This window comes from Pseudoliparis swirei, chromosome 5 (genome assembly GCF_029220125.1).
Source record: "Pseudoliparis swirei isolate HS2019 ecotype Mariana Trench chromosome 5, NWPU_hadal_v1, whole genome shotgun sequence".
Taxonomy (NCBI): domain Eukaryota; kingdom Metazoa; phylum Chordata; class Actinopteri; order Perciformes; family Liparidae; genus Pseudoliparis; species Pseudoliparis swirei.
The window spans coordinates 21,577,330-21,602,470 of record NC_079392.1 but is presented as its reverse complement, the minus strand read 5'-3'; the positions used below and the strand labels follow the sequence as shown (position 1 = coordinate 21,602,470).

The 25,141-nt window shown below is 41.2% G+C and overlaps 2 protein-coding genes across 3 annotated transcripts; one reads left to right on the top strand and one right to left on the bottom strand.

The window, feature by feature from the left end:
• The first annotated feature begins 1,793 nt into the window (after positions 1-1,793).
• On the top strand, positions 1,794-14,047 carry slc1a6 (solute carrier family 1 member 6). 2 transcript variants are annotated; one of them, XM_056414431.1, is made up of 13 exons: positions 1,794-2,583; positions 2,739-3,359; positions 3,468-3,551; positions 7,735-8,001; positions 8,095-8,232; positions 8,313-8,520; positions 9,550-9,592; positions 9,831-9,959; positions 10,140-10,324; positions 10,886-11,119; positions 11,406-11,600; positions 12,664-12,798; positions 13,087-14,047. In XM_056414431.1, the coding sequence occupies exons 4-13, from the start codon at positions 7,779-7,781 to the stop codon at positions 13,283-13,285; spliced, it is 1,689 nt and encodes a 562-aa protein (XP_056270406.1). In that variant the 5' UTR covers positions 1,794-2,583; positions 2,739-3,359; positions 3,468-3,551; positions 7,735-7,778; the 3' UTR covers positions 13,286-14,047. The 2 variants fall into 2 exon arrangements, with proteins under 2 accessions (XP_056270406.1, XP_056270404.1); XM_056414429.1 differs by lacking the exons at positions 1,794-2,583; positions 2,739-3,359; positions 3,468-3,551 and having other exon boundaries at positions 7,672-8,001.
• A 2,949-nt stretch (positions 14,048-16,996) lies between these two features.
• On the bottom strand, positions 16,997-20,372 carry ccl44 (chemokine (C-C motif) ligand 44). Its single transcript, XM_056414852.1, has 5 exons — positions 20,245-20,372; positions 19,055-19,184; positions 18,191-18,338; positions 17,918-17,996; positions 16,997-17,830 (listed from the first exon to the last, which is right to left on the bottom strand). Exons 1-4 carry the CDS (start codon positions 20,306-20,308, stop codon positions 17,958-17,960), a joined length of 381 nt encoding a protein of 126 aa, XP_056270827.1. The 5' UTR covers positions 20,309-20,372; the 3' UTR covers positions 16,997-17,830; positions 17,918-17,957.
• Positions 20,373-25,141: the final 4,769 nt, after the last annotated feature.

Genomic DNA, 25,141 nt, shown 5'->3' with positions numbered 1-25,141 from the left:
TTGGAAACCGCTGTATGCCCTGGTGTATATTTGGAGGGCTTTTCTCCCATCAACCGTGACCAATTATCTTCAACGGTTTCTACTTCTAACCCGTCTACCTGTCTCTTGGACCCCATCCCGACGAGGCTGCTTAAAGACGTTTAGCCTTTAATTGGCGGCTCTCTATTAGATATTATCAATGTGTCTCTGCTAACAGGCCACGTACCACACTCCTTCAAGGTGGCTGTTATTAAACCTCTCCTGAAGAAGCCCACTCTGGATCCAGAGGTATTGGCTAACTACAGACCGATCTCTAACCTCCCCTTCCTCTCCAAGATCCTTGAGAAAGTGGTCGCAAATCAGTTGTGCGACTTTCTACATCATAATAGTTTATTTGAGAAATTTCAATCAGGATTTAGAAAACACCACAGCACCGAGACGGCACTGGTGAAAATTACAAATGACCTCTTAATGGCAGCAGATAAAGGACTCCTCTCTGTCCTGGTCTTGTTAGACCTTAGTGCTGCATTCGACACCATTGACCATGACATCCTGTTACAGAGACTGGAGCAGTCGATTGGCATTTCAGGCACGGCACTAATTTGGTTTAAATCCTATTTATCAGATCGATCTCAGTTTGTATTTGTAAACGATGACGCCTCGATAACCACCAACGTTAATCACGGAGTTCCACAAGGTTCCGTGCTTGGACCAATTTTATTTACCTTATACATGCTTCCTTTGGGCAATATTATCAGGAAACACTCCATAAACTTTCATTGTTATGCAGATGATACTCAACTATATCTATCGATAAAACCAGAGGAGAGCAACCAACTCTGTAAAATTCAAGCATGTCTTAAAGACATAAAAACATGGATGACCTGCAACTTCTTGATGTTAAACTCAGACAAAACCGAAGTAATTTTAATCGGCCCTGAGCACCTCAGAGATCAATTATCTGGTGATGTGGATTCTGTAGACGGCATTGACCTGGCATCCAACACCACTGTAAAGAATCTTGGCGTTATCTTTGATCGGGACTTGTCCTTTAACTCCCACGTAAAGCAAATCTCAAGGACTGCATTCTTTCATCTACGTAATATTTCAAAAATCAGGCACATCTTGTCTCAAAAGATGCAGAAAAATTGGTTCAGCGTTCGTTACTTGAGACTGGATTACTGCAACTCCTTATTATCAGGCTGCTCTAATAAATCTCTTAGGTCCCTCCAGTTGATCCAGAATGCTGCAGCTCGTGTTCTCACTAAAACTAAGAAAAGAGATCACATCACTCCTGCACTAGCTGCTCTGCACTGGCTCCCAGTAAAATCAAGAATCACTTTTAAAATTCTTCTCTTAACCTACAAAGCCTTGATTGGTGATGCTCCATCATATCTTAAGGAGCTTGTAGTACCATATTGCCCCACTAGAGAGCTACGCTCACTAAATGCGGGACTACTTGTAGTTCCTAGAGTCTTAAAAAGTAGAATGGGAGCCAGAGCCTTTAGTTATCAAGCTCCTCTTTTATGGAACCAGCTTCCAATTTCAGTCCGGGAGGCAGACACAGTCACCTCGTTTAAGAGTAGACTTAAGACCTTCCTCTTTGACAGAGCTTATAGTTAGGGCTGAATCAGGTTTGCCCTGGTCCAGCCCCTTGATATGCTGCGATAGGCTTATAGCTGCCGGGGGACGTTTTAGGATGCACTGAGTACCTATCTCCTCTTTTTTCTCTCCTTAAGGATGAATTTTCATCTCTCAATCACACGTTACTAACTCTGCTTTCTTCCCGAGTCCTTTTGACTTCACGTCTCATGGGGTCATCGGACCCTATGAGACGGCATAGATCCCATCTGCCTGATGGATCGTCTGGGTCGTGGAATTCCTGCTCATGACTACGCCACTGTCCTGTTGAGACTCCGCCCACTGTTGAGACTCCGCCCACTCCTCCTCCCCACCGCCATCTGCCTGATGGATCGTGGAGGTCTCCATCGTGGAATATGCCTACTATGAACTATTCATACACTCTGTCATATTCATTGAATGTATTTTAACTCTAAATCTGTCCTTCTGTACACATTACATCTATTGCATCTGTCCATCCTGGAGAGGGATCCTCCTCTGTTGCTCTCCTCCAGGTTTCTTCCCTTTTTTTTCCCCCTGAAGGGTTATTTGGGAGTTTTTCCTGGTCCGATGTGAGGTTTTGGGGCAGGGATGTCTATGTGTACAGATTGTAAAGCACTCCGAGACAAATTTGTAATTTGTGAAATTGGGCTATACAAATAAACTGAATTGAATTGAATATGTTTATTCATTCTTCTAATGGTGAAGGACATCTGGTGAACTTTGTTTTAGGTTCATACATTTATCCCAAAGGTCTTTTTCTTCTGTTTGTACAGAAGCCCACTGGAATATGCCTACTACGAACTATTGATACACTCTGTCATATTCATTGAATGTGTTTTAACTCTAATCTGTCCTTCTGTCCACATGACATCTATTGCTTCTGTCCATCTTGGAGAGGGATCCTCCTCTGTTGCTCTCCTGAAGGTTTCTTCCCTTTTTTTCCCCATGAAGGGTTGTTTGGGATTTTTTTCCTGATCCGATGTGAGATTTTGGGACAGGGATGTCTATGTGTACAGATTGTAAAGCACTCTGAGACAAATTTGTAATTTGTGAAAATGGGCTATACAAATAAACTGAATTAAATTGAATTGAATTGAATTGGTCACCTGAAACCTGCACTTCCTCTCATCTTCAAGATATCGACACACGTAGTGCAGATTTGTTTTCAATTTGTGTTTTGACTTCATTGCAATGCAACGTTTGTGAGGTGAGTAGGAGTTTGAGTGGAAGGCTGAGTGCCAAAGGGTTACAAATACATGAATTCCCCAGAGTGGTTCAAAGCAGTGAGTGAGCGAACAATGAGTACTACTGTTTATACTACAGGCTCACTCAGGACCCAAAGCCAGCATTTAATAAGCTGAATGAGTGATGCGATCTATGTTTAGTTAATACACATTATTAGGAAGTGGCTGTTTCTTTTCTCTTACATTTATCTGAACATAAAATCCATTGAGAAAGTGGTTTATAAATATTATATCACACAGGCAGCAGGTGGTTTATCTGTATTTTAATGTTTTCCTCTCCTCAAGCATCCTTAACCTCTCCTCCTCCCACGCAGACCTCCCAGGAGCTCTTCTCTGCCGGAGGCTTCATGGACGAGCGCAAGCCGCTTGATAGTAAAACGGGAGATGCTGTAAGAGTGACATTGACGAGAGAAGATTCAGTGTGTGGGCAACACTGGTTCATTATCGGCTGTGTTCTGGAGGGAGAGAGAGGCATCCACATGACGGTGTGAGGAGCGTCTTGGACAGGCAGAGGTGTGTAAGATTTAATTTGTGCTCATTATTTTTGTACAGAAAGTACTGACACGGTTTGAGTGAAAGTTGTGTTGGAGGTTGTAAAGTTTTGAATCCCTGTTTCTGCAGCGTCTTCAGGGAGGACATCCAGGTGAAGACGGAAGGATCCGGCTCCTCATGACGGCTTGACACAACTTAAGGCAGAAAAACAGGGTATCTGACTCTCTTTTCTTTCTCTTGTAGAAAGTTTCATGTAGTTCATGCATTTTCATATAAGGATCACAAGAAAAAATGAATAAATAATCATGCATTTGTTTAAATTTTTTTTGTTTTAGTGCGTTAATTAGCCTGCATTCATCTATCTATCTATCTATTTATCTATCGTGACATTATATTGATGCATTCTCGGTTGTGACAGAACAAACAACTCATCTGACGACAAACTAAAGATATATTACATTACATTTCATGTCATTTAGCAGACGCTTTTATCCAAAGCGACTTACAGCAGCTATTTAGTGTTGCACATCCATACATTTGCGGGGCGTGTGAGATGAGGATTAAAATATTAATAATTAAAAGGACAAATGCAGTAGTGTCTGAGGGCTTGACTTTTGCCCCTGTTTACACCTCTACCTCTTGACTCCACTCAACAGGCTTGCTTTGGTGAAATCGACATACTCAGGTCCGATTGAACAGCTTCTATACGCCACTCACCTAATACGGTTGTTTTATTTTTTCATTGTCGCTTCTTTTATTGAAGTCCCGGTAGCTTGTTAACGTTATCGCTAAGAGAAGTTGGCCGCGACAATTAGTTTTATTTTAAAGTACTTGTATGTTGAAAAGCTTTATTATCTAAACTTGTCTGCGTCTAGCTAGCACAAAGTAGCATCACAATTAATATTACAATTATGAATGTAAGTTATGGCTACACCTTGCTAACTAAGCTGGCTCGCTAATGTTAGATGCTAACTTAGTTTTTTTTAATGCTAGCCGGAGTTTCCCCCAGCGAGGCCAGCTCTTCCATAACTCACCCTCTCTTCCGAATATGGTCACTACTGGTTCCATAAAAACAAGATTGCGACAGCTGGAGCCAACCACTTCTAGCTTCCCGTTGGCTCTTCAGAAACCTATGATGTCACAAGGACTACGTCGATATTTTATAGATTCTATTTATTTTTCTCATGTTGTGTGTTTATTTTTGTTTGTTTACGTATTTGTTTGAGAAAACGAAACAGCTACAGTACACACAGCTAAGGATAGCCTTTGGTTTAGCTTCAGAGCTTAATCCCTCAAGGCACGACCATACATCTCCCTGTTGTCAATATGGGTCAAGCTATAAAAACAAATTCAGTTAGAGACATTATCCAGCTGAGTAATCTTCGTGGCAGATTTCCACTTGTAATAGTGCTGTCACCTAAAATCCCAAGATGTTGGGCTGGATGTTGTTTTGTTCACATCCCAATGTCATGTTGGCTTGTTGAACTGACATGAACAGGACCATGTGCAACGTGCTCAAGGAAGTAGATCAGAAGTGTAAAGAATCTTTGTTCAAGGTGCAGAGTCGGATTAGGGGATGGAAACGAAATGGCTGGATTTGACTTTTAATGGACTCGTCTGACTGAAAAAAAGGTTGGCAGTTCAGTGTGCATGTGCGCTCGCCTGTGTGTGTGTGTGTGTGTGTGTCAGAAGGTCAGGCCATATGAGAGGCCTTTTCATGTCTGTCTGCTTATGAGAGCAGAGCAGTGGGACGCCCTGTCATTGAGCCTCTCAGCTCTGGACACTCTCACACTCCATCCGGACTCTCTCCACCGCTCACTGTGTTACCTGACTTTGATCCGACTGTTCGACACCATGAGCGGTGAGTAACCAGCGAGCAGTTCACTGTGGTTAGCAGAGCGAAGAAGCTTTTTCTGCCTCTGTGTTTTGTGTATTTATTTGGAGAAAACTGGATATTAGCAGGACAGAAAAATTGCAACTTCTTTAATGTATATTTGAGATTGTAGTATCTTTATGATAGCATTTATGGTGTACCTGCTCTCATCTTGAACAAACCATTCTTGTTTTATGAAATCAGTGAGAACAAGTTTGGGCAAAAAATAAATACAAATATAAGTTATGTCTGAGGGTTTTCTGAGAGTATCATACTTGTGATGCAACAGTGTACATAAAGAAAATGAGGATAAACCTAAACACACATTTTTTATGTGTATATTACAGCTTACGATAAGGCCCCTGTGTCAGTATGTTTTAAGTCTGCAGTGTCTCTCTCTTGAGGTGTGAAAGGTGCTCTCTCTCCCATCTGCATGCCTTTCAACCAACAACACTTATGCCACTGAGTTCAACTTTAAGTATATGAAATGTTTACTGGTGTTTAATACTGAAGTGGTTGTAGAATTATTAAGATATGTTGTTGTTATCTGTATAACCATGACAGGTTTACTGATTCTTTCCATTACTATTATACATAATGTCCTTGCTCTGTTTACATGTTTATCACTTATCTGTCCTCATTTATTGCTGGATGTTTGGGTTGTCAGACAGAAGCAGAGTCTGGCTAAGAAGGAGCAGTTTGAGCCAGAGTTGGTGGCTTTAGACTACTTGGCAACACAGCTGCTCAAAAGAAACTCAGTGACAAATGTATTAAAACCGTACAATACCGTGACTAGACTGCAGTTGATTACTCAGGCTGGAAATGATGTCTTTTAAAATAAGAAAATATGGTGTTTCTGTCCATTTGACGGTCGCTTTGATCAGTGCTTTAACACTTGAATATTCAATGCTATAATTGTGTATTTATAAATCTATCCACTGATTTCAAGTCTGCGTTTAGTTGCTGTCATGATTGAAAAGATATACTCATCTCATCATGTTGTCTAATGAAAAATTATCAAAAACAGGGATTGTTGAAAATGTATATGAAATGCAAATTAATGCTCTTGATGTTCTTTAAATTAGTATATAAAATGTGTTTTAAGCATGGCGGACTTCTGTCTTTATGTCTTTAAGCAGCTGATGTTTTTTACGGTGTAATTGCTTCACTGAGGCTTCATTGTTCCTTCATCGTTTTCTTTATGGGACTCACACTGCATGCACAGAGCATGACATTTTTTTTTTAGATGGTAAACCATTTCCCTGCTAAATTAGAGCTCTAGAAACTGCATCTTTGTATCCACACTCATTCATTCAACACTCAGAAATGGTGAAATAGAATCATCAGCACTCTCTTGTTTTTATTATCTCGATTATTATGCTTCTGACTAAATAATGGCCTTGAATTATCCAGGGTCATACCGCAACATACCTCAGAACAATGGACAAAAGTAAATCAATAGACAGAAGAATTATGCAGTTCTAATAGATGAAGACTTTGGAGATCCCCCTAGGGGAAATGAAAATATAAAGGTGTTGGAGCTTTTAAAGGACAAGCAGATGAAGAGGCTGTCTGTTCTGTATTGTTCTTTAAGCGCAGGTCCGTTAGCAAAGTGGGATTCAGAGGAAACATAGATAATCTATAGATCCGAAGAATTTAAACGAACAGCCACTGTTGTTGTTAATCCATAAATAATTGTAAAATAACTTTGTAAAATAATCAAAGTTGATGTCTTCACATTGCTTGCTTGTCCAAAGAACAGAATAAATCCTAAATATATTTAATATACAACTGGAGACCATCTTGGAATGGGATCACACCAGGCACATGCTAATTGGCCCCCCAATTAGCATGTGCCTAATTTACTACCCCACTCACCTGTGATCTAAACTACACACCTGTAGACTTACAGTACTGCATCTTGCACGGTTGTGGTGCTGTTGCAGTATTATAATCTGTCCACAGACAGACGTAAAAAAAACAGCTTGCAAAGGACTCAAAACCACAATATGGGTCTCCAGGACAACAGTTTGACACACACACACACACACACACACACACACACACACTCACGCACACACATGCAGGCACACTCACACTCACAGACTCACAAGGTGAAATCAATACCAGCTTCACGCTGTAGCGATTGCCGATCTAAGCCCATGATGTCCCGGCCAGCATGTTTTTGTCGCCACGTAGTAAGTGACCTGCAGTGTAACATGTTTTTTTTTTTTAATCTGCTTTATTGTAACTCTGATTATTGCTTATCACAGCTTGACTTGGTTTTTATTTGAACTCTTAATCAATTGATTAAATCTTTCAAGCACAGCAGCCCTGGTCCATTTGATGTGACGCTGCGTCCTGTTTACACTCACGGTTCCATCGTCTGTTTTGGGTGATGGAGCGGATGCTTTCTGCGTGTTGGATGTCTATCCATCTATATTCCAACCCGCCAAAAAATGAAACGTGAACAAAATATGTGACCGATTATTTCTCCCTCTATGTTGTCTGCTCCCTGCCCAGTTTCTCAAGAGACCTGCCTCCTGGACCAAGTGCTGGAGCTGATTATGAATGAGAAGCCCCCCACCAGTGCCAGTCTTTTCCTAAACGAGGACGCGGAAAGACCCCCAATTGCAGAGAGAGGAGACTTGCGGAGACGCCTCCGAAAGGCCATGGAGAGGAAAGCCGGCAGCTTGAAGGAGAGGATAGGCTCCGTCAGTCGGGAAAACGTCAAAGGTTTCCTCAAGAGGAACCTGTTTGTTCTTTTCACTGTTGCCGCCGTGGCTCTGGGTGAGTGAAGAGGGGAAACAAGTGGAGGCGTAACTATTTTCTCTGAAGTCACTTGACATTTGTGCTCTTGTGTCCACGTGTAAATCCATTCAGGTGTAATCCTGGGCTTTGCTCTTCGCCCCCACAACCTGTCCCTGAGAGAGATCAAGTACTTTGCCTTTCCAGGGGAGCTTCTAATGAGAATGCTGCAGATGCTGGTGTTGCCTCTCATCGTCTCCAGTCTGGTCACAGGTTGGCTTTTAATGAGCACAAACATATTGATGGCAAAATGTTGCAGCAAACTGAATTCAAATGGACTTATTCTATCTCAGGTATTTCCTCCTTGGACAGCAAAGCGTCAGGTAAGATGGGTATGCGTGCAGTGGTCTACTACATGGTGACAACCCTGATTGCCGTTTTCATCGGCATCGTTACCGTGATAATCATCCGGCCGGGCAAAGGCAGCAGGGACAGTCCGGTAACCAACAGCGGGAACATAGAACCAGTTCAAGCTGCTGATGCGTTCCTGGATCTCATCAGGTAACAGCAAGAGACTCGACTCAACTTACTTATGAAGGCACACACCTGGTGTTCTCACTGTATCACTTGTTTTGAGTCACAATTGGGCATTTTTCACATTTAAAGGTAGAAATAACAAGAGTCAGATGAGAAGATCAATACCACCACACTTAATAACTAGAATGGGCACTCGGTAGAGAGCATACCTTCGCATATCACAAGATTGGGCATTGAATTATGAACATTTTGGCATTAGTTGCATGTCAATTGGATAACAATTGACATGCAATGGTAAAAAGAAGATCTTTACCTTTTCATTACCTTGACCTTTGACCCAATCGATCCCAAAATATAATCAAATGGTCCCCAGATAATAACCAATCATCCCACCAAATTTCATACGATTCGGTTTAATACTTTTTTAGTTATGCGAGTAACACGCATAGGCTACAAATAAATAAATAAATGAATAAATAAATACACGGCGATCATAACATAACCTTCCGCATTTTCAATGCGAAGGTAATAATACTGTAGCCAGAAGCCAGTTAGCTTAGCCTAGCAGTGACTCAGGGATAGTCTGGTACACAACAAACCACACATAATCCTTTGTTTTTAGAAGGATTGAAAGACACAAGATTAACCATGATAAGTAGTGATATTCAGAGCTGCTTACTTTTGGAGAGTGACAAGCAAGTGGTTTCCCCCTGTTTCCAGTCTTTATGCTAAGCTAAACTAAGATACAGTAAATGGCTGATGGCTGTAGCTTCATATCTAATGAACAGATGTGAGAGTGGTAAACATCTTCTCATCTGACTTTCGGCAAGAAAACGAATGAGGGCATTTTCCGAAAGGCTTTATTTAGCTTTGAGGGCATTCAGACATCAAAAGAATGGTTGTAAGTGAGAATTCACCCATGATCATCCCATGGTTATTTATTAACATGTTGTAGTATTACAAAATGTACAACCTGCTGCGACTCATGTGGTGTTGTTTTTATCAAAAAGTATGAGCATAAATAAAATAATGTATAATTTGTTTCAATCTCAGGAACATGTTTCCTCCCAATCTGGTCGAGGCTTGTTTCAAGCAGGTGAGGCTGTATTTTCCCACCAGTCATATAACAGAAATATTATTCCATTTAACATATTTGATTTTCATTTTTAGAATCGGTTAACACATGCATTTCAATTGTAATACAATACAACTCCCATCATCAATCTCGTCTGTGAGATCAAAATAGTTTTCCTCATATTTCACACAAAGAAACTTAAAAAACCCAAACATATAATTACGATATTTACGTTTAACTTCCATGCTCTTTCTTGCAGTATAAAACAGTGTACAAGAAGACCGTGCACACAAGGAACGTGACAGTGACCCTGAACCTCACCGATTCCCTCAACGTGACAGAGTCTGACCTGAGTGTGAACCTCAGCAGGGTGCTGCACACCATACAGGTGGGTGGCAGTGGCAGAGTGCAGTGAGACTTCCCCCCCCCCCCCTGGGGATTCAATAAGGGATGAACTTTTCTTCTTTTTATACGCTTTACAATTTGTGTTAATCACCAAAGCAGGAATTAATATAATTTCTATAATCTCTAATATAGTTTCTTTCCTTACACGTGTTTTCTATTCCAGGAGACAGTGGAGGAGACTGTCCCTGTGTCCGGCTCCTCTAATGGCGTGAACGCTCTGGGTTTGGTGGTTTTCTCCATGTGCTTCGGTCTGGTCATTGGCAGCATGAAGCAGCAGGGCCAGGCCCTCAGGGACTTCTTCAACAGCCTCAATGAAGCCATCATGAGGCTGGTGTCCATCATCATCTGGTCAGTTAAGACACCAGTGTTGATGTGCAGTTCAACTTCCTTATTAATGATACATTGTGATTCTCTGATGATAAAATGTGCTTTATTGCTTAATGTTTGACATGTCATGACCTGATTACCTTCTTAAAAGAACCGGCGAACTTGCTTTTGGGTCAATCTTTTATTTTAATATCTAGAGGAAATCCCAAAGCTTCCAAACGTATACCTCATACAATGAGTTGAGTATAATATTTAAATTTGATGGACAGGTCCAGCCATAAAACTTGTGGTTTGAATATTTAAACGAAGAGTTTAAACAATGGTACTGTCAGACAGAGTGAATATAACATTGATGATTTTGTTTTACAAAATTAAGGGAATTAACAGTTTTTTGGGAGGGCTTAAGACTAACAATTACAGTTTTGAGTATTGTTTATTGCTAAAAATGGTGTGTAACATTTACAGTCCTAAATGCTAACCTGTACAGGAATGAATGAATCAGTTGTTTTGGTCTTATTCTGAAGGACAAAGCTGGTTGCAGAAATACGCTATAGTGGCTTAACATGTGTGTCTGTCTCTCAGGTATGCTCCAGTCGGCATCCTGTTCCTGATTGCAGGGAAGATTGTGGAGATGAAGAATCTGGCGGAGGTGGGCGGTCAGCTGGGGATGTACACCGTGTCGGTCATTGTGGGTCTCCTCATTCACGGCCTCTTCGTCCTGCCACTGCTCTACTTCCTGGTGACCAGGAAGAATCCTTTCAGCTTCATCAGTGGTCTTCTCCAGGCACTCATCACTGCTCTGGGAACCTCATCTAGGTGAATGTCATCCTCTGTCTTGCTCAGATACTGATGTCCATGACCTTAAAGGGATAGTTTGGGTATTTTGAAGTGTGGTTGTAAAAGGTACTTATACAAAGTCTTAGTAAATGGTGGTCGGCATAGCCTCGGTTTGGAGAAGCAGACATGAGCACCAGCACTGGAGCAGAGCAATGTACTGCTGTCAACGGGGCAGCAGCAACATGTTATGTGAAATTGATCGGAGATATTGTGTATATTGTTTTGTCAGTCTGAGTCCAAAACGCTCTCTCCCTGTATACTTCAGCTCTGCTACCCTGCCCATCACTTTCCGCTGTCTGGAGGAGAACAACCGTGTGGATAAACGAGTGACACGTTTCATCCTCCCTGTGGGTGCCACCATCAACATGGATGGCACCGCCCTCTACGAGGCTGTGGCAGCCATCTTTATTGCCCAAGTCAATGACATGGATCTAAACTTTGGGCAGATTCTGACCATCAGGTAACCCTTATTTAGTTTTGGTAGTTTTGGTTTCCACCAAAGACAACAAATACTGTAGTGTACTGTTAGAGGCATGGAGCTCGCGATGTCATCCTTTTCATTCCAACTTATTTTGGCCTGAAATGAGTGAAATACAAAATATATTTTTTCACGGGGACTCACATGTGCGGCTGTACAGAATTGGTTTCATTCCAATATGAATCGAACTCGCAAAAGAATCAGAAGAAAAGAACCATTTGTTCATGTTTGGCTACTAACATAATCCCCCGAAATCTACGGTCAAACTGCCAGCAGTGGAGTTGCATTGTGGGTTATTTAGACCCCATGTTTTGAACAAGCAGTCACCATCGATGCTGATGAATGAAGCCGATGCCGAAAGTGCCTAAAACTGCAGTTCATCAAATGACAACTTGAGGCTGGTTCAAAAAGCAAGCCACGCCACCCATGTTAAAATATTGAAATTGGTAAAAAACTGGCAAAAAAGAAGTTTGGGTCTCTTTAGCTGATATCCCTGTTCATGACACCTGTGTGGGGGTTGACATTTTATAAAACTCACCGATAATGAATTAAAAATAAGCTTTTGGTGACTTCACAGAGACTACGTCCATATTTTATACAATCTATGATTTTGACATGGAAGAAAAAAGCTTGGAACAAAAAAGTCAATATCCTTTTTTTAAACTGTCGTTTGTCAGTTTTGAGTCCTACAAATTTAAGAGGTTCAATGCTGAATAGAATTCTATGTTCAGGCCTTCTAGTGGTAAAGTATGCTGCAGGTGAATTGTGTTTAGCCTCTCTCTTGCCTATGTCTCATTTTGTGGATCTGTTTGCTTTGTTTTATTATTACATGCATTCATTCCTTATGGCATTATCCTCCTTGACAACACGTGCACAACTTTACACTCTACAGTTTATAGAAAACTGAATTGTCATTTGCATAACGTTATAACTCTTTTTCATTCCGCTACTCCCACCATGCACCCGCAGCACATGTGCTGTTTGTTTGTTTCCCTTTTAATAAATGTCTCTGCTCTCCTCTCCATCCCTCCCACCGCCCACTCAGTATCACAGCAACTGCTGCCAGCATCGGAGCAGCAGGCATCCCTCAGGCTGGCCTGGTTACCATGGTGATCGTATTGACATCGGTGGGACTGCCCACGGAGGACATAACACTGATCATCGCTGTGGATTGGTTCTTGTGAGTTCGCACTAAATGTCAGCTTGATGGGGATTGGTCTGTGTCCTGTTCTGTGGGCCTGCCAGCCTAAATGTCATTGTGAGGCTTCAGAAGTCCCAACACTACAAAGGTTATTGATGCATAATGCAGAGTGACAGATTAGAAAGCCTGTGTTTAGAGGCACATGCATACATTTTCCTCTGTAAGTGCTTTTATAGGAGATAAACACTAATGTTTTCATTGGCTTTACACCTTTACTCTATATATTTTGTTCCTCTCTCTTATCTGAATCTCTCTCTCTCTCCCCAGGGACCGCTTACGGACCACCACCAATGTGCTGGGTGACTCCCTCGGGGCGGGAATTGTGGAGCACCTTTCCCGTGGAGAGCTGCAGAGTCAGGATGCTGAGATGCGCAACTCTGTCATTGAGGAGAATGAGAAGCCCTACCAGCTCATCTGCCAGGAGAATGATTCACTCAACCACCGCAACAGTGAGACCACAATGTGAAAACAAGAGCGACACCCTTTAGGGCTCCATGTACCAGAAGCCTTTAGCTAGAAGGTTGTCTTGCAATGGTGCAGGGACAGTCTTAGAAACATGATAGGTAAGGGTGAGCTCAGCCAGTATTCGGGGTTCGAAGATCATTTTTGCAGTTGCAGTGCAAACTTACAATCTCTTGTTTCAGCTTATTGGTGCAACAATGAAATTCCGACCCAGAAGTTGCTTCATGACAGGAAATACGTGCACGTGCTGTCAGGAACAGTTACATATCCAATCTTTTTGTTTGCTTGGAGTGCCAGTTAGTTAAGAGCATTTCACTGTTTTTTGTTTTAATGTGATGTCAGGAAAGCTTAATATGACAAAAAGAGTTTAGAGAAATATTTTGAAAGTTTTCAGCTTCATCGTGTTTTAAAAGATTTGTATAATGTATCATCTATACAGTCAAAGCAGCATATACAGGAGAGATACAGGAGAACATTCCTGCCGACGGCTATGAGGCTCTACAACAGTTCACCTCTTGCCAGATCACCCTAACCCTTCTTATATTTTGTGTTTTGTTTTTTTATTCTTGTGTGTTGCTGCTACTGACTCGACAAATTTCCCCTTGGGGATTAATAAAGTATATATCTATCTATCTATCTATACTCCTAACTAGACACAGTGTTAGAATACAAAGTATTATTTGAGAGAGAACACCACCGTTCATAAAAAAGTAAACCAGCTGATTTTCCACTGTGAATATTTCAATACTTTCTGTTGCATAACTTAACATTATACATCATCCATCATCATCTACCTGCTGCAACGAGCTCAGTCGCACCTGGATGGAACCGGTGTCTCTGTGAGAGTCACTTTCTTTGACTTCTCCAGTGCATTTAACACCATCCAGCCACTGCTGCTGGTGAGAGTGAGAAGCTGAGTGGCGTGGAGCCGCCCACCATCTCCTGGATCACTGACTACCTCACAGGCAGACCACAGTTTGTCAGAATGGGCGTGTGCTGTCTGGAACGGTGGTCAGTGATGTGAGCCCCACAGGAACTGTTCTGTCTCCTTCCTCTTCACCCTGTATACCAGTGACTAGTACTCTGATGATTCTGCAGTGGTATTAGGGATGGACGGGAGGAGGCTGGCAGTGGTGTGGTGACTTGTAAAGTGGGCGATGAGAACCACCTGCGGCTGAACCTGGCCAAGACCAGAGAGATGGTGGTGGACTTCAGGAGGCGACAGCTCTACACCTCTGAGTGTCCTGGGTGCGTGACGTGGACATGGTGGAGGACAGCCGACTGAACTGGAAGGCCAACATCAACGCTGTTTACAAGAAGGGAGACTCTTTTTCCTGAGAAAGCTCGATCCTTCAACGTGTGCAGCAAGATGCTGGAGTTATTCTACCAGTCGGTTGTCGCCAGTGTGCTGCACTTTGCCATTGTCTGCTGGGCGAGCAGCATCGTGGCCCGTGACACCAGCCGTCTTAACAAACTGGTTAGGAAGGCTGGCTCCATCATCGGCTGCCAGCTGGAGCACCTGGAACAGGTGGTGGAGAGGAGGTCGTTGAAGAAACTGGTGTCCATATTGGACACCGGACCCCACCTCCCTCACAGGGACAGAGGATACTTTCCAGACGTCTCCTCACGCTCCGCTGCCACAAGGAGAGATACAGGAGAACATTCCTGCCGACGGCTATGAGGCTCTACAACAGTTCATCTCTTGCCAGATCACCCTAACCCTTCTTATATTTTGTGTTTTGTTTTTTTATTCTTGTGTGTTGCTGCTACTGACTCGACAAATTTCCCCTTGGGGATTAATAAAGTATATATCTATCTATCTATCATATATTTTTTTGTAAACACTTATTCTTTGTCATTCTCATTACGACTACCTCTAATAGGACGTATATATGGAGCTTCTATAATGCAACACACAGAAATACTAAGTGGAGCATTATCAGCAGGATATTAATGTATCGGTCTTAGACATGATTATTTGTATGTTGTTTAATTTTTCTTGACAATTTTACTGTAAACATTTTTAATATATGACTGTTAAACATTGGAGATGATGAGAAGGAGAATCTTTGCTTTACTTTCTATTTTGAAGTTGATATATTTTAAGTAACTTTCACTCAGTGCTTTCTTATGAATATTATATTGGTGTGTATTTCCTGTATTTATTTGGTGCTATTGCTTGTACATTGTGGGTAAAGGACTGTACTTCTACACAGTAACCTAATAGGAATGCCGGTAGTATGATGAAGTAAATAAAGTATCCTTTTTCCTTTTTCTTCAGTGAAATTTCCATTTCAATGTTTGATTTATCTTCCATTGGATCTTTTTTTATTATTATTACTGATATTTATAAAGTTTTAAAAAATGCAGTTTCAAGACCATACAATGATTTTTGTTGTTTCAACGATGTGCTTTACGGCAGTACTTCATTGCACACTCCTGTCTGTGTTTTTCTGCTGTATAATACAATCAATATTTAATTTTGTTATATTATGACTGGAATAATGTATTGCAAGCTAATTATTCATTGTTTGTGAAAGGGTACTGTGAAGAAAGTTTGTGAATACTTTGAGAAGTTGCTTAATGCTTTTTGTGTTGGTTGTTTTAGAGGAACTGTTATTGTGGAAGTTAATGTGGAAGTTATTTATTATTTAAAACTCTTCTTACGTTGTCACTTTTATGCTCATTAAGAGGTTTGACTTTCGTTGTGAAGCCTGATGTTATTTCAGTGACAATCTCAACAATTTGATGGACAGCTTATGATAAAGTTTGACAAATAAATGGCTCAGGAATTTAACTGTGATTCTCATTATTGTGTTGTGGCTACCCCTGGTGGAAGATATTCTCCTGTCCAGAAGCTGGTTTACTTAGAGACAAATATGGGTCAAATTATATGAGAAAAACTTTCATAATAATACTGGACAATAATTAAATGTCAAAATGTTCTGCCGTAGTGCATCACGGGATGCAATTGACCCAAACCTCACTGACTGATGAATGAATGTAACCCAAATCATTCACAGAGATTAGATTGTAATGTATTTACAAGGTTTGAAATCCCTTTTTTTAACTTGTTGCCTCATAGCCTAACCAGTAGGCCTAACCTTGTTGCTTCATAATCTTGTTAGCTTAACCATGCTAACAGCGCTGTGAGGCAACACAGCGGTGCTTTGGGCTAAGTGCTATAATGCCAGCATGCTACAAATGCGAACATGATATATGTATATAATTATATATATATATATATATGTATATATACACAGTATATTATACAATTAACAAATGTACAATGTTTACCATGTTTATTGGTTTAGTTTTGCATGTGTGCTAGCATGCTAACATTTGCTAATTAGCACTTATTTCAAAAGTACAGTCGAGGATGGATAAGCCCAACTCTTTATTCGACATCCTGCAACTCCCATCTGCCCTTTAATCACCTCATTCCTCTCACCAGAGCGTCTATCTCACCACCTGCACTTCATTTACTCAAACCAGTCAGTGTTCTTATTATGGAGATGTTGCGATGTTTCTTGGCTTTTGAGCCGCTAGTACAACGACCTGCTATGTCTGCCTGTAAGTTTATTTGTATCTTCAACTTTCTATAGCTTTATCTATCTATTTATTTTAGATCTATTTATCTTTCTATCTGCTTCAGATACATTTTGACACGCTGACACACAATGATGCACAGAAAAAGACAGTGACACAGCTCCAGTTATTATTTCAGATTAATTTATAAAATAGTTCACTTGAGATAACATCCAGTGCATTCTTCTACAATATAATACTTGTGTGCTTCACACACACAATTGAGCCCTCTACGTTTTAACAGCCTTGCCATATGGTGAATTGAATCATGAATACTTTGGCATAGTTTAGTGATGAACTATTGGTGGAACAGACGAATGTAAACTGTAAATGCTTATACATTTAAATATCTGATAGATGCCTGAGGGGCTCATTTGACTGTGGCTTTACAGGTTTTCAACAGTCGATACATAGAGTGGACCAAATATCAGGAACATTTGCTCTTTATGTGACACAGGAAGTTTTATCCAGCAGGTGAAATCTTCTCTCTGATCCCATTTTGATTTCAGCTGTCGTACAGTGTGAGCAGTCTTATAAACACATTACTGAAGGTATACAAGTCACAAATAAGCATAGAGAGTATCATAAAGTAAAATCACTGCTCGTTTATCGATTGCTTAATTACACCTTTTTTTCACATTACTTACAGGAAGTAATGTTGCAGAGGGAGACACTTCGAGGCAGACTCCGGCAAATAACAGTATAAGCCATTAAAAAAAAAAATCTAAATCAATTCAATTATCTTCCAAGTAAATACACCTCTGTTGAGACTATTCCTGCCATGTGTTTGAGAATATTTCAAGCACACTTCATGTTTAAATATCTAAAGCCATTTAAATGTGTTGCTGCCCAGGTCTGGACCCAGGGAGACAGATAGTGTAGATAGAGAGAGACACGAGACGACTGGATAGTCAGCAAGCTGTGTCGTGTAAAAGGACAAACTGCTGAAAGTTTACTTGGCCTGTAGAAAAGTGGAAAAACAACGGATGAGACATTTAAGCGATAGGTACCTCCGCACATTAAACAACCTGCTTTGAAAAAAACCTACTTATGACTATGAGTTTTCCTCCATATCTGACGGCGCTCCATCACTCGACATTGAGGACCGCCCAGTTATCTTTCTTGTCCTGGTAATCACATGAGGAGGAAATCCATAAATCTTTCAAGTAAGAGAAATAACATGGAAATCTCTCCTAATATTTCAATCAACAATCATAGATCCCACTGTCTACTTTTGACTGAATACATTTGATTAAATTACATTTTATTTGAATACATTCAACATACAATATAGCGTATTTCTGATGGCTTTGGCATGTACCTCTGACATGACGGGCAGGTTGTCATGAGGAAGGAGCCACATGGTTCGGTGGGCCTTGGTTCTCTGTCTCCGCAGGAGTTTTCTCAGCAACCTCTTCACTTTCCGGTCTCTGGGGTCTGCACACTTCACCGCCTTCTTTGTGTAAAGACTATAAAAAGAAGACAATACTTATTACACGACACAGGATGGCAGGACACGGTTCTGCAGAAACGACAGATCTTAATCACAAGATTGGAGGCACAAGATTGGCAAGAAGAAGACAAATCAGCAATAATGTGGAGGACTAGAAAGATGTCTGTCAGGTGTAGCAAAGACGGCAAGTTTTAACCCAAAAGTCATTGCAAATAGGAAATGCTGTAGGGTGGCTGGAAATAGTCAATTAATGTTTTCTTTCTTTGGAAAAAAAGGTCAAAACTGATCAAAAGTGGGCAAAGTTGAAAAAAGAGGTTACAGAAAGGACCAAAAGAAACCATTGTGTAAGAATTCTATGTTTGTGTTAACTGGACCACATAAAAAGCAAGTTCCCCTTTCCCTGGCTACATCATATTTCTCTGACTTGCTGGAAACAATAGGTATCACAATGCAGAATGGTTTACTTAACTAAACCCTGCTGTTCTGACTCAATGGCTGCGGCGGGGCTCAGCTGGCTCGGAAGGTATTTTCAGATGGCTTGTTATTCCCACATATTTCCTTTCTTACTTCCCTGGCAAATGCAGCTCCGGGCCCTGCCATAACAACATGACCTGGAAAGATGACAATGCCTCTCAGCCCGGCTCTGCCCTCCTCTAACGAGAGGCATATTTTCCATGCCTGTAGATTGCCGTGTGCTCTTTAGCTCCAGGAGTGGATAGTTGAAATACTTGCATGATGGCTTGTATACTGCAGTCGGGCCCCTCCGTCTGCACCTCGAACCGCAACACATCTTTGGTACGCACCTTACCCTGGGAGTACAACATGCAGCACTGGACATCTCTCTGCATCTGCACGCCTTTACCTAGGGAACAAAGAAACAGACAAGGAGAAAGAAGAGCAAGGAGACATGAGAGGAGGGTGTCAAACAAAAGCTGATTTACAGTATTTTACTAATGTTCCCTTCTGTCAAGCTCAATTCACTATGATGGCTTCTTCTGTTTCAAACCTTTGGTTTTATTCTACCAAGTCATCTTAGACAGAAAACATTTGCCTCGAGTGAGGACAAGAGCCTGAACACGAACGCCACAAAAGTTTCAAACGGCATGCATTATGGCACATTATCCCAAATAACATTTACATTGGCGATGTAAACCTCTTACATGTATATTTACTGCACAGCAATCCTGATTTGTAAACACTTTGAAATCAATATTCAGATTTAAGTAAAGACTGGAACAGTTTTCACATCCAGCCAAATGTTATCTGTTCTGCAGAATGTGCTCCTGACTCTCGCTCCGTATCGACACACGCTCGCGTACACTCGCATACACACACAAGAATGTCAGAGGAATTACAATGGCATCCCATTGTGCTGCGAAACATACGACCACGGCAGACTGAGAAAGTGGGAGGAGGAGTGTGCGTTTGTGTGGAGGGTGTGCCATGATGCCTTTTCAACCATAGCAAATGTGTAAACAATTTAAAGTGGGATGGAAACAGCGGGAGCAATACGAGCTGTGAAATAGGACAGGCTGCTATGCCATCGGGGATTTTCAAATCCATCCTTTGGGAACATCACCGCACTTCCAGTGCTTTCACAACATTTGAAACAAACGACACCATCACGCAGACTGAGCCCTGAGACTGTTTCTTTCTGTGTTGAGTGATATCTTATTTTGGATGCTCGTCCTCCCGCGTTCTGTTCCTCTGTTTATATCCGTGCCTCCTTCTCTACTGCTGCTGCTGTCCCCCTATCCCTCTTCTCTCCGTTTCTGTCTTCGCCATCGCTCTCTTTGCCACACTGTCCACCTGCAGGGTGCATGCAAGCCATGCAACACACATTCACGCATGCACACACACACACACACACACACACACACACACACACACACACACAGATAGTAAGTATGGTTGTGTCCTACCTTCCACAGATACCAGGAGAATAACAGTCAGAGAGATAACAGTCAACATCTGCTGCATGAACATGATGAGGCTGGCAGAGAGGAGGAGAGGAGAGGAGGATAATCTACTCTGTCACCTCTCCCTCTGTGGCTGCCTCTCTTATATCACTCCCTCCCTCTCTTTATACCTCCCTGCCCATCTCTCACTCACTCACTTCCACCACCTCTCTTGTTATGTCTTACCGTCTTCCCCTCCCACCCTCTGTTTATCCATTTTCAGTCATTCTCACGCTCAGCCAAACTCCCTCCTCTTTTTCTTTCACACTCATCTCACCTCTCACTCATTTCTCTTTTCCTGCTGCTTTACTTCGGATGGCAAGCCTCATTTGTCTCATGTTAGGTTTTAAATTCCTCCTTCATCCCGCCCTCTTCTCTTTTCCTCAGAGCATTTTCTCCACCAGGACTGCAACAGATTTATATGGCAAAAGCAACAAGGATTTATCCTGTAGCTTTTAGATTACATGATCAGCCCCGAATCGGCATTTAAATGGGTGACTATGGGTCAGTGGTTAGCAGGTCCGTCTTTCAATCAGGGGGTTGGAGGTTCAATCCCTGCCCTAGTCGATGTGTCCTTGAGCAAGACACTTAACCCTGAGTTGCTCCCTGTAGCTGCGTCTACAGTGTATGTAACAGGATTGTAAGTCGCTTTGGATAAAAGCGTCAGCTAAATGACATGTAATGTAAAATGGCACAAACACATTTTGTTTCGAATCATATATACAATTAACCGTGGTTTGCAGCTGTGTAGTTGTGGAAACTCTCAGACCAGACAGTAGGCGTGTCTAACTTGTGCATCTGGATCCGTCTTGCAGCAGTTATGTTCTCTGTGGGATTCCAGACAAAATGCCAAACACACCTACAAACTGTGATAAACCGAATGTATTAACCCAGAGAGACAACCTGTAGAAATGAATCATGGTTTGAAATTGTCTGTTGTAGATATTACATTTACAGTATTACTATTGTAACAGAAATGTAGAATTCGTTGAAGTTCTGCTGCAAAGTCTTAGCGAATCAGAATCAGTGTGCATTTTTAAAAGGTTTCTTATTATATTGGATTAAAATCATTAGCAGCAAACAATTGTTATCACTGACAGCTGAAAGCTGCTGGCAACGTGTTTACCACTCTTATATATAGCGCCTTTAAGACTCATTTGTCTTCTTTGCCTTTTTCTTGATGTTATTCCTGGTATTTTGTTGGTTAAACACCTTTTTGGGCTTGTTTTTTAATCTACTCGACCTCTTTTAACGACTGAAAAGTGCAATGTTGAATGAAAAACGTTTGCTTGCTTGTTATGGGTAATGTCACCTTTATATTTGCCCATGTTGGAAGAACTGTTCCACAAGGTGTCTCCGCTTCTTGTGTTCAGTTTATCTGCTTCCACTATTTCAGGTTATCTTGAAAACATATCGCGTCGGCGTGTCATCTTTCTACGGCGATGACACGCCACTGTATGTTTGAATTAATACTCACAATGAAGCTTGTTTTCAGGCGTGCATTATGAGACTTTATAGATAAATGTTATTCCAAAAATATTCTTTAAATAAATAAAGACGAATCTTATATTATTTTTTGGGGCACTCCTAATCATGTCTTTAATTTAAAGAACACACTTCTGTCAAAAGGCTGACAGGCCATATGAAACCAAGGCCTGTGCTTTAGTTTTTCCAGCTTTTTCCCCTTATATTTCTTTCTAATGGCTTGGCTCATCCCAATGCACCAATTTCAACAAGTAAATATAATATATTTGGCCAATAAAGAGATTCAGATGTGTCCTGAATATGTCTTTGGAGCCTTCCCCAGTCTGGCCATAAATCATAATAAAATTGTTAGTTTCCATAACTGAACACCACAAGAACCCGCTGAAGGCTGTTTCTGAGAGTCGGGCATCTACATCCAGTCCAGGCTTCAACAGAAAACAGCAACCGGACATGATTACACTGAGAGAAACCAGATAAATTGATGTGGGCCTGCATCTCTTTCAAGATATTCCTTTGAACAGACCTTGTGGTCGAGAGAAATGACAAACACAGATGCCAAAGTCAGACGATGCCGCCAATAACAACAGTCTATACAATGATTGATCCAAAACCTGATTAGGGATGACAGATGACTCTAATGTTGCTCCATCTCATTTCTTTCATATCAAATATGCAAAGCGTTAAATATTTCTTGCTAATAACTAAATACATCTGAGCTGTTAATCTTATTGAAGGAACTACATGATTGTGTTTCTGACCGTGTGAAATATGTGATTGTTTTTGTTTATTTGCCTGTTGCTTGAAGCTCTGCTCATTCCCACAACCTTAAAGGGTCTGGTCCACCCAAACTTATGTTACCGACTTGCCATTCAGATAATGTCAATCATTTACTCTGAGGTTTGTAGATGTTACTATGAGGTTTATAGATGTTTGCCTGTGAAATGCACTTCAAATACAATGGAGGTGCATGTAATATGATTTATGGTGTTCAAAGCAGAAATAAAAAACAACATCCTGCGCACTGATAATAAACTGAACTCAGCATTTATTCAAATGTCTGCTCTAAATAAAAGCTGCAAGTGAGAAAATGTGTTTTATTGTGATTTGGCTAAACTGCCACTTTAAAAAATATATTTTAAAGAGCAATATTATACGAGTTAAACATCTTGTTTTTGCTGACTTCTAGTGGTTTATCTTGCTGCAGTAATGCAAAAATGTACAGCCATGAACCATTTACCGCTAGACCCCCAGGTCAATACCAGTTTATTCAAAAACTGTTTATTTTTCATGACCTGTGCCAGCTTTATTTCTTTATCTCTTTTTTTTAACCATTTCACTCTCCTGCTGCCTCTTTCTGCTGCCCTGCCTCATGCCCCTCACCTGAGCTCTCCACCTACATCCTCATCCCCTCATCAGCAACTCTCAATGTACACTGGCACAAATGCATTGTTGCACTACCACATCGTCTCATTGCTTAGCTTAAAGCTTTTGTTTCGCTTGTTTTTTCCTGATTCCTGGACTTTGGAATCCCCTGCTTGCCCCTTGTTGGATTTGTTTGCCTGATCTCTTGATTTTTGATCGTTGGCTGCCATGAGCTAAGTAAAGCTGAAGTTTCTTGTTATAGTGACCGATTCTAAGTCATGCTTTTGGGTTTTAGTCTGTCACTTATCCAAATTTAGTACAGAATGTCCTCTTTGGGTACTAAATTCCTGTAACTCCTCACGGAATGGCAACTATTAAGCAAACGTTTTGGATTATGTAGTCAGTAGAAATGTAACATGTGGCTGCTCTTCATTCTGATCTACCCATGCTGCTGTTGGAGGGAGGAGAAACTCGTATCTTAACGTTACAGTTATTTCTGTTGGATTGACACCAAACGCTGACACTTCTAGTAGATAGTTTAGTTTGCCGAAAAGGTTAGGACCTGTTATTTATGTTGGAATCTGAGAGAAGAAAATGACACAGGAATGCAAGATGCTACAAGATGTTTGATTTCATTTTTTTTACCAATGAAATTATCACTGAAACTATTGGGGGTGATTCCATGAAATTACCTTGCCCATAAGGAGGAGAAAACTGCTATAAAAGTGATCCTAAGATTACAAATACATATATTAACCGTACAAATTAAAACAATACATCACACTTCCTTAGCCAGAATGCTTTGGACATTCTGTCTTCTGGAATGGAAAAAATGTTAAGTTCATTGGCGAGGCAATACAGGAACTATGAGTCACCTCATGCAAGGAATATTGCTTTAGACACTAATGCGGGGCATGTAACGGACACATTTTGTAAGGGTGGATCAATATGGGCTGGTCTAAGTTCTTGTGGTTAAACGGATCAGGACATTGGACAAATTATCCTTTGGCTGCGAGAACACTTGGTGGAAGAACTAAGAAATATCCAGACAAAAGGGCAACAATGTTACTTTATGGGCAAACATATCCGTTCCCTGGATGTGAAAATATGCAGTCTGTGCACTGAGGGGCGGGGTTGGGGTAATGTGTGTGTGTGTGTGTGTGTGTGTGTGTGTGTGTGTGTGTGTGTTGGAGGTGGGGTTAACTGTTGAAGAAATCGACTCAAGAAATCAGATTGGAATGTCAGCTGCAAAAACATACCTTGCACATGACTCCAGCTCTGCTTGTGAGACGGATACATTGTCTGCATATCTCTGCCGCAATTAAACTATCTGTCAAGGTGTGCGGACTCACAAACATGTGGGCAACCAGAAATAAAAGGAGCAACAGCGGGGAAAAGTGGGGCCGAGGGAGTAATGTCTTCCTCTTTAAGGGGGTGGAGTGCCTGAGATGAAAGGAGGGATAGAATGACCTCCTGCAGATGTTGGAGGACACGGTTCTGTGTGCTGAATATGCAGCCTGAGTGATCTTACTGTACCTACATGGGATTTCTAAGGGATAAAATGCAGCAGGCAAAACCTCAACTGATCCTGGAAACAAGGGAAACGGGGAGGTGGAATGCAGAAGGAAGGACGGCACATGTTTTCATTCATTTCTAAAGACTTTGAGATCATTTATATGATGTAAATATGCTCCAAATTAAAGAAATTGTTCCAGCTCATAACTCGTTTTTGAACAGATTAAAGTAACCAGATGTAATTAGTATAGGCTTTAGAGGCACAGTTTTGGATGAGAAGGACTTGAAATGTTGTTGAGTCTGTCAGTCAAACATTTTGGTCCAGACCTCTCAATAACTATCGGATCGGTAGCCATCGGCCTTGGTACAAATTTTCATGGTGTGTCCAGACAGTGTGTGTTAATTAATTTGATTTCCTGACTTTTCCTTTTTCTGCCACCATGTTCATATTTGTGGTTTTATGTGAAGCTGGTCTGATATAAAATGTAGACGCTTGAGT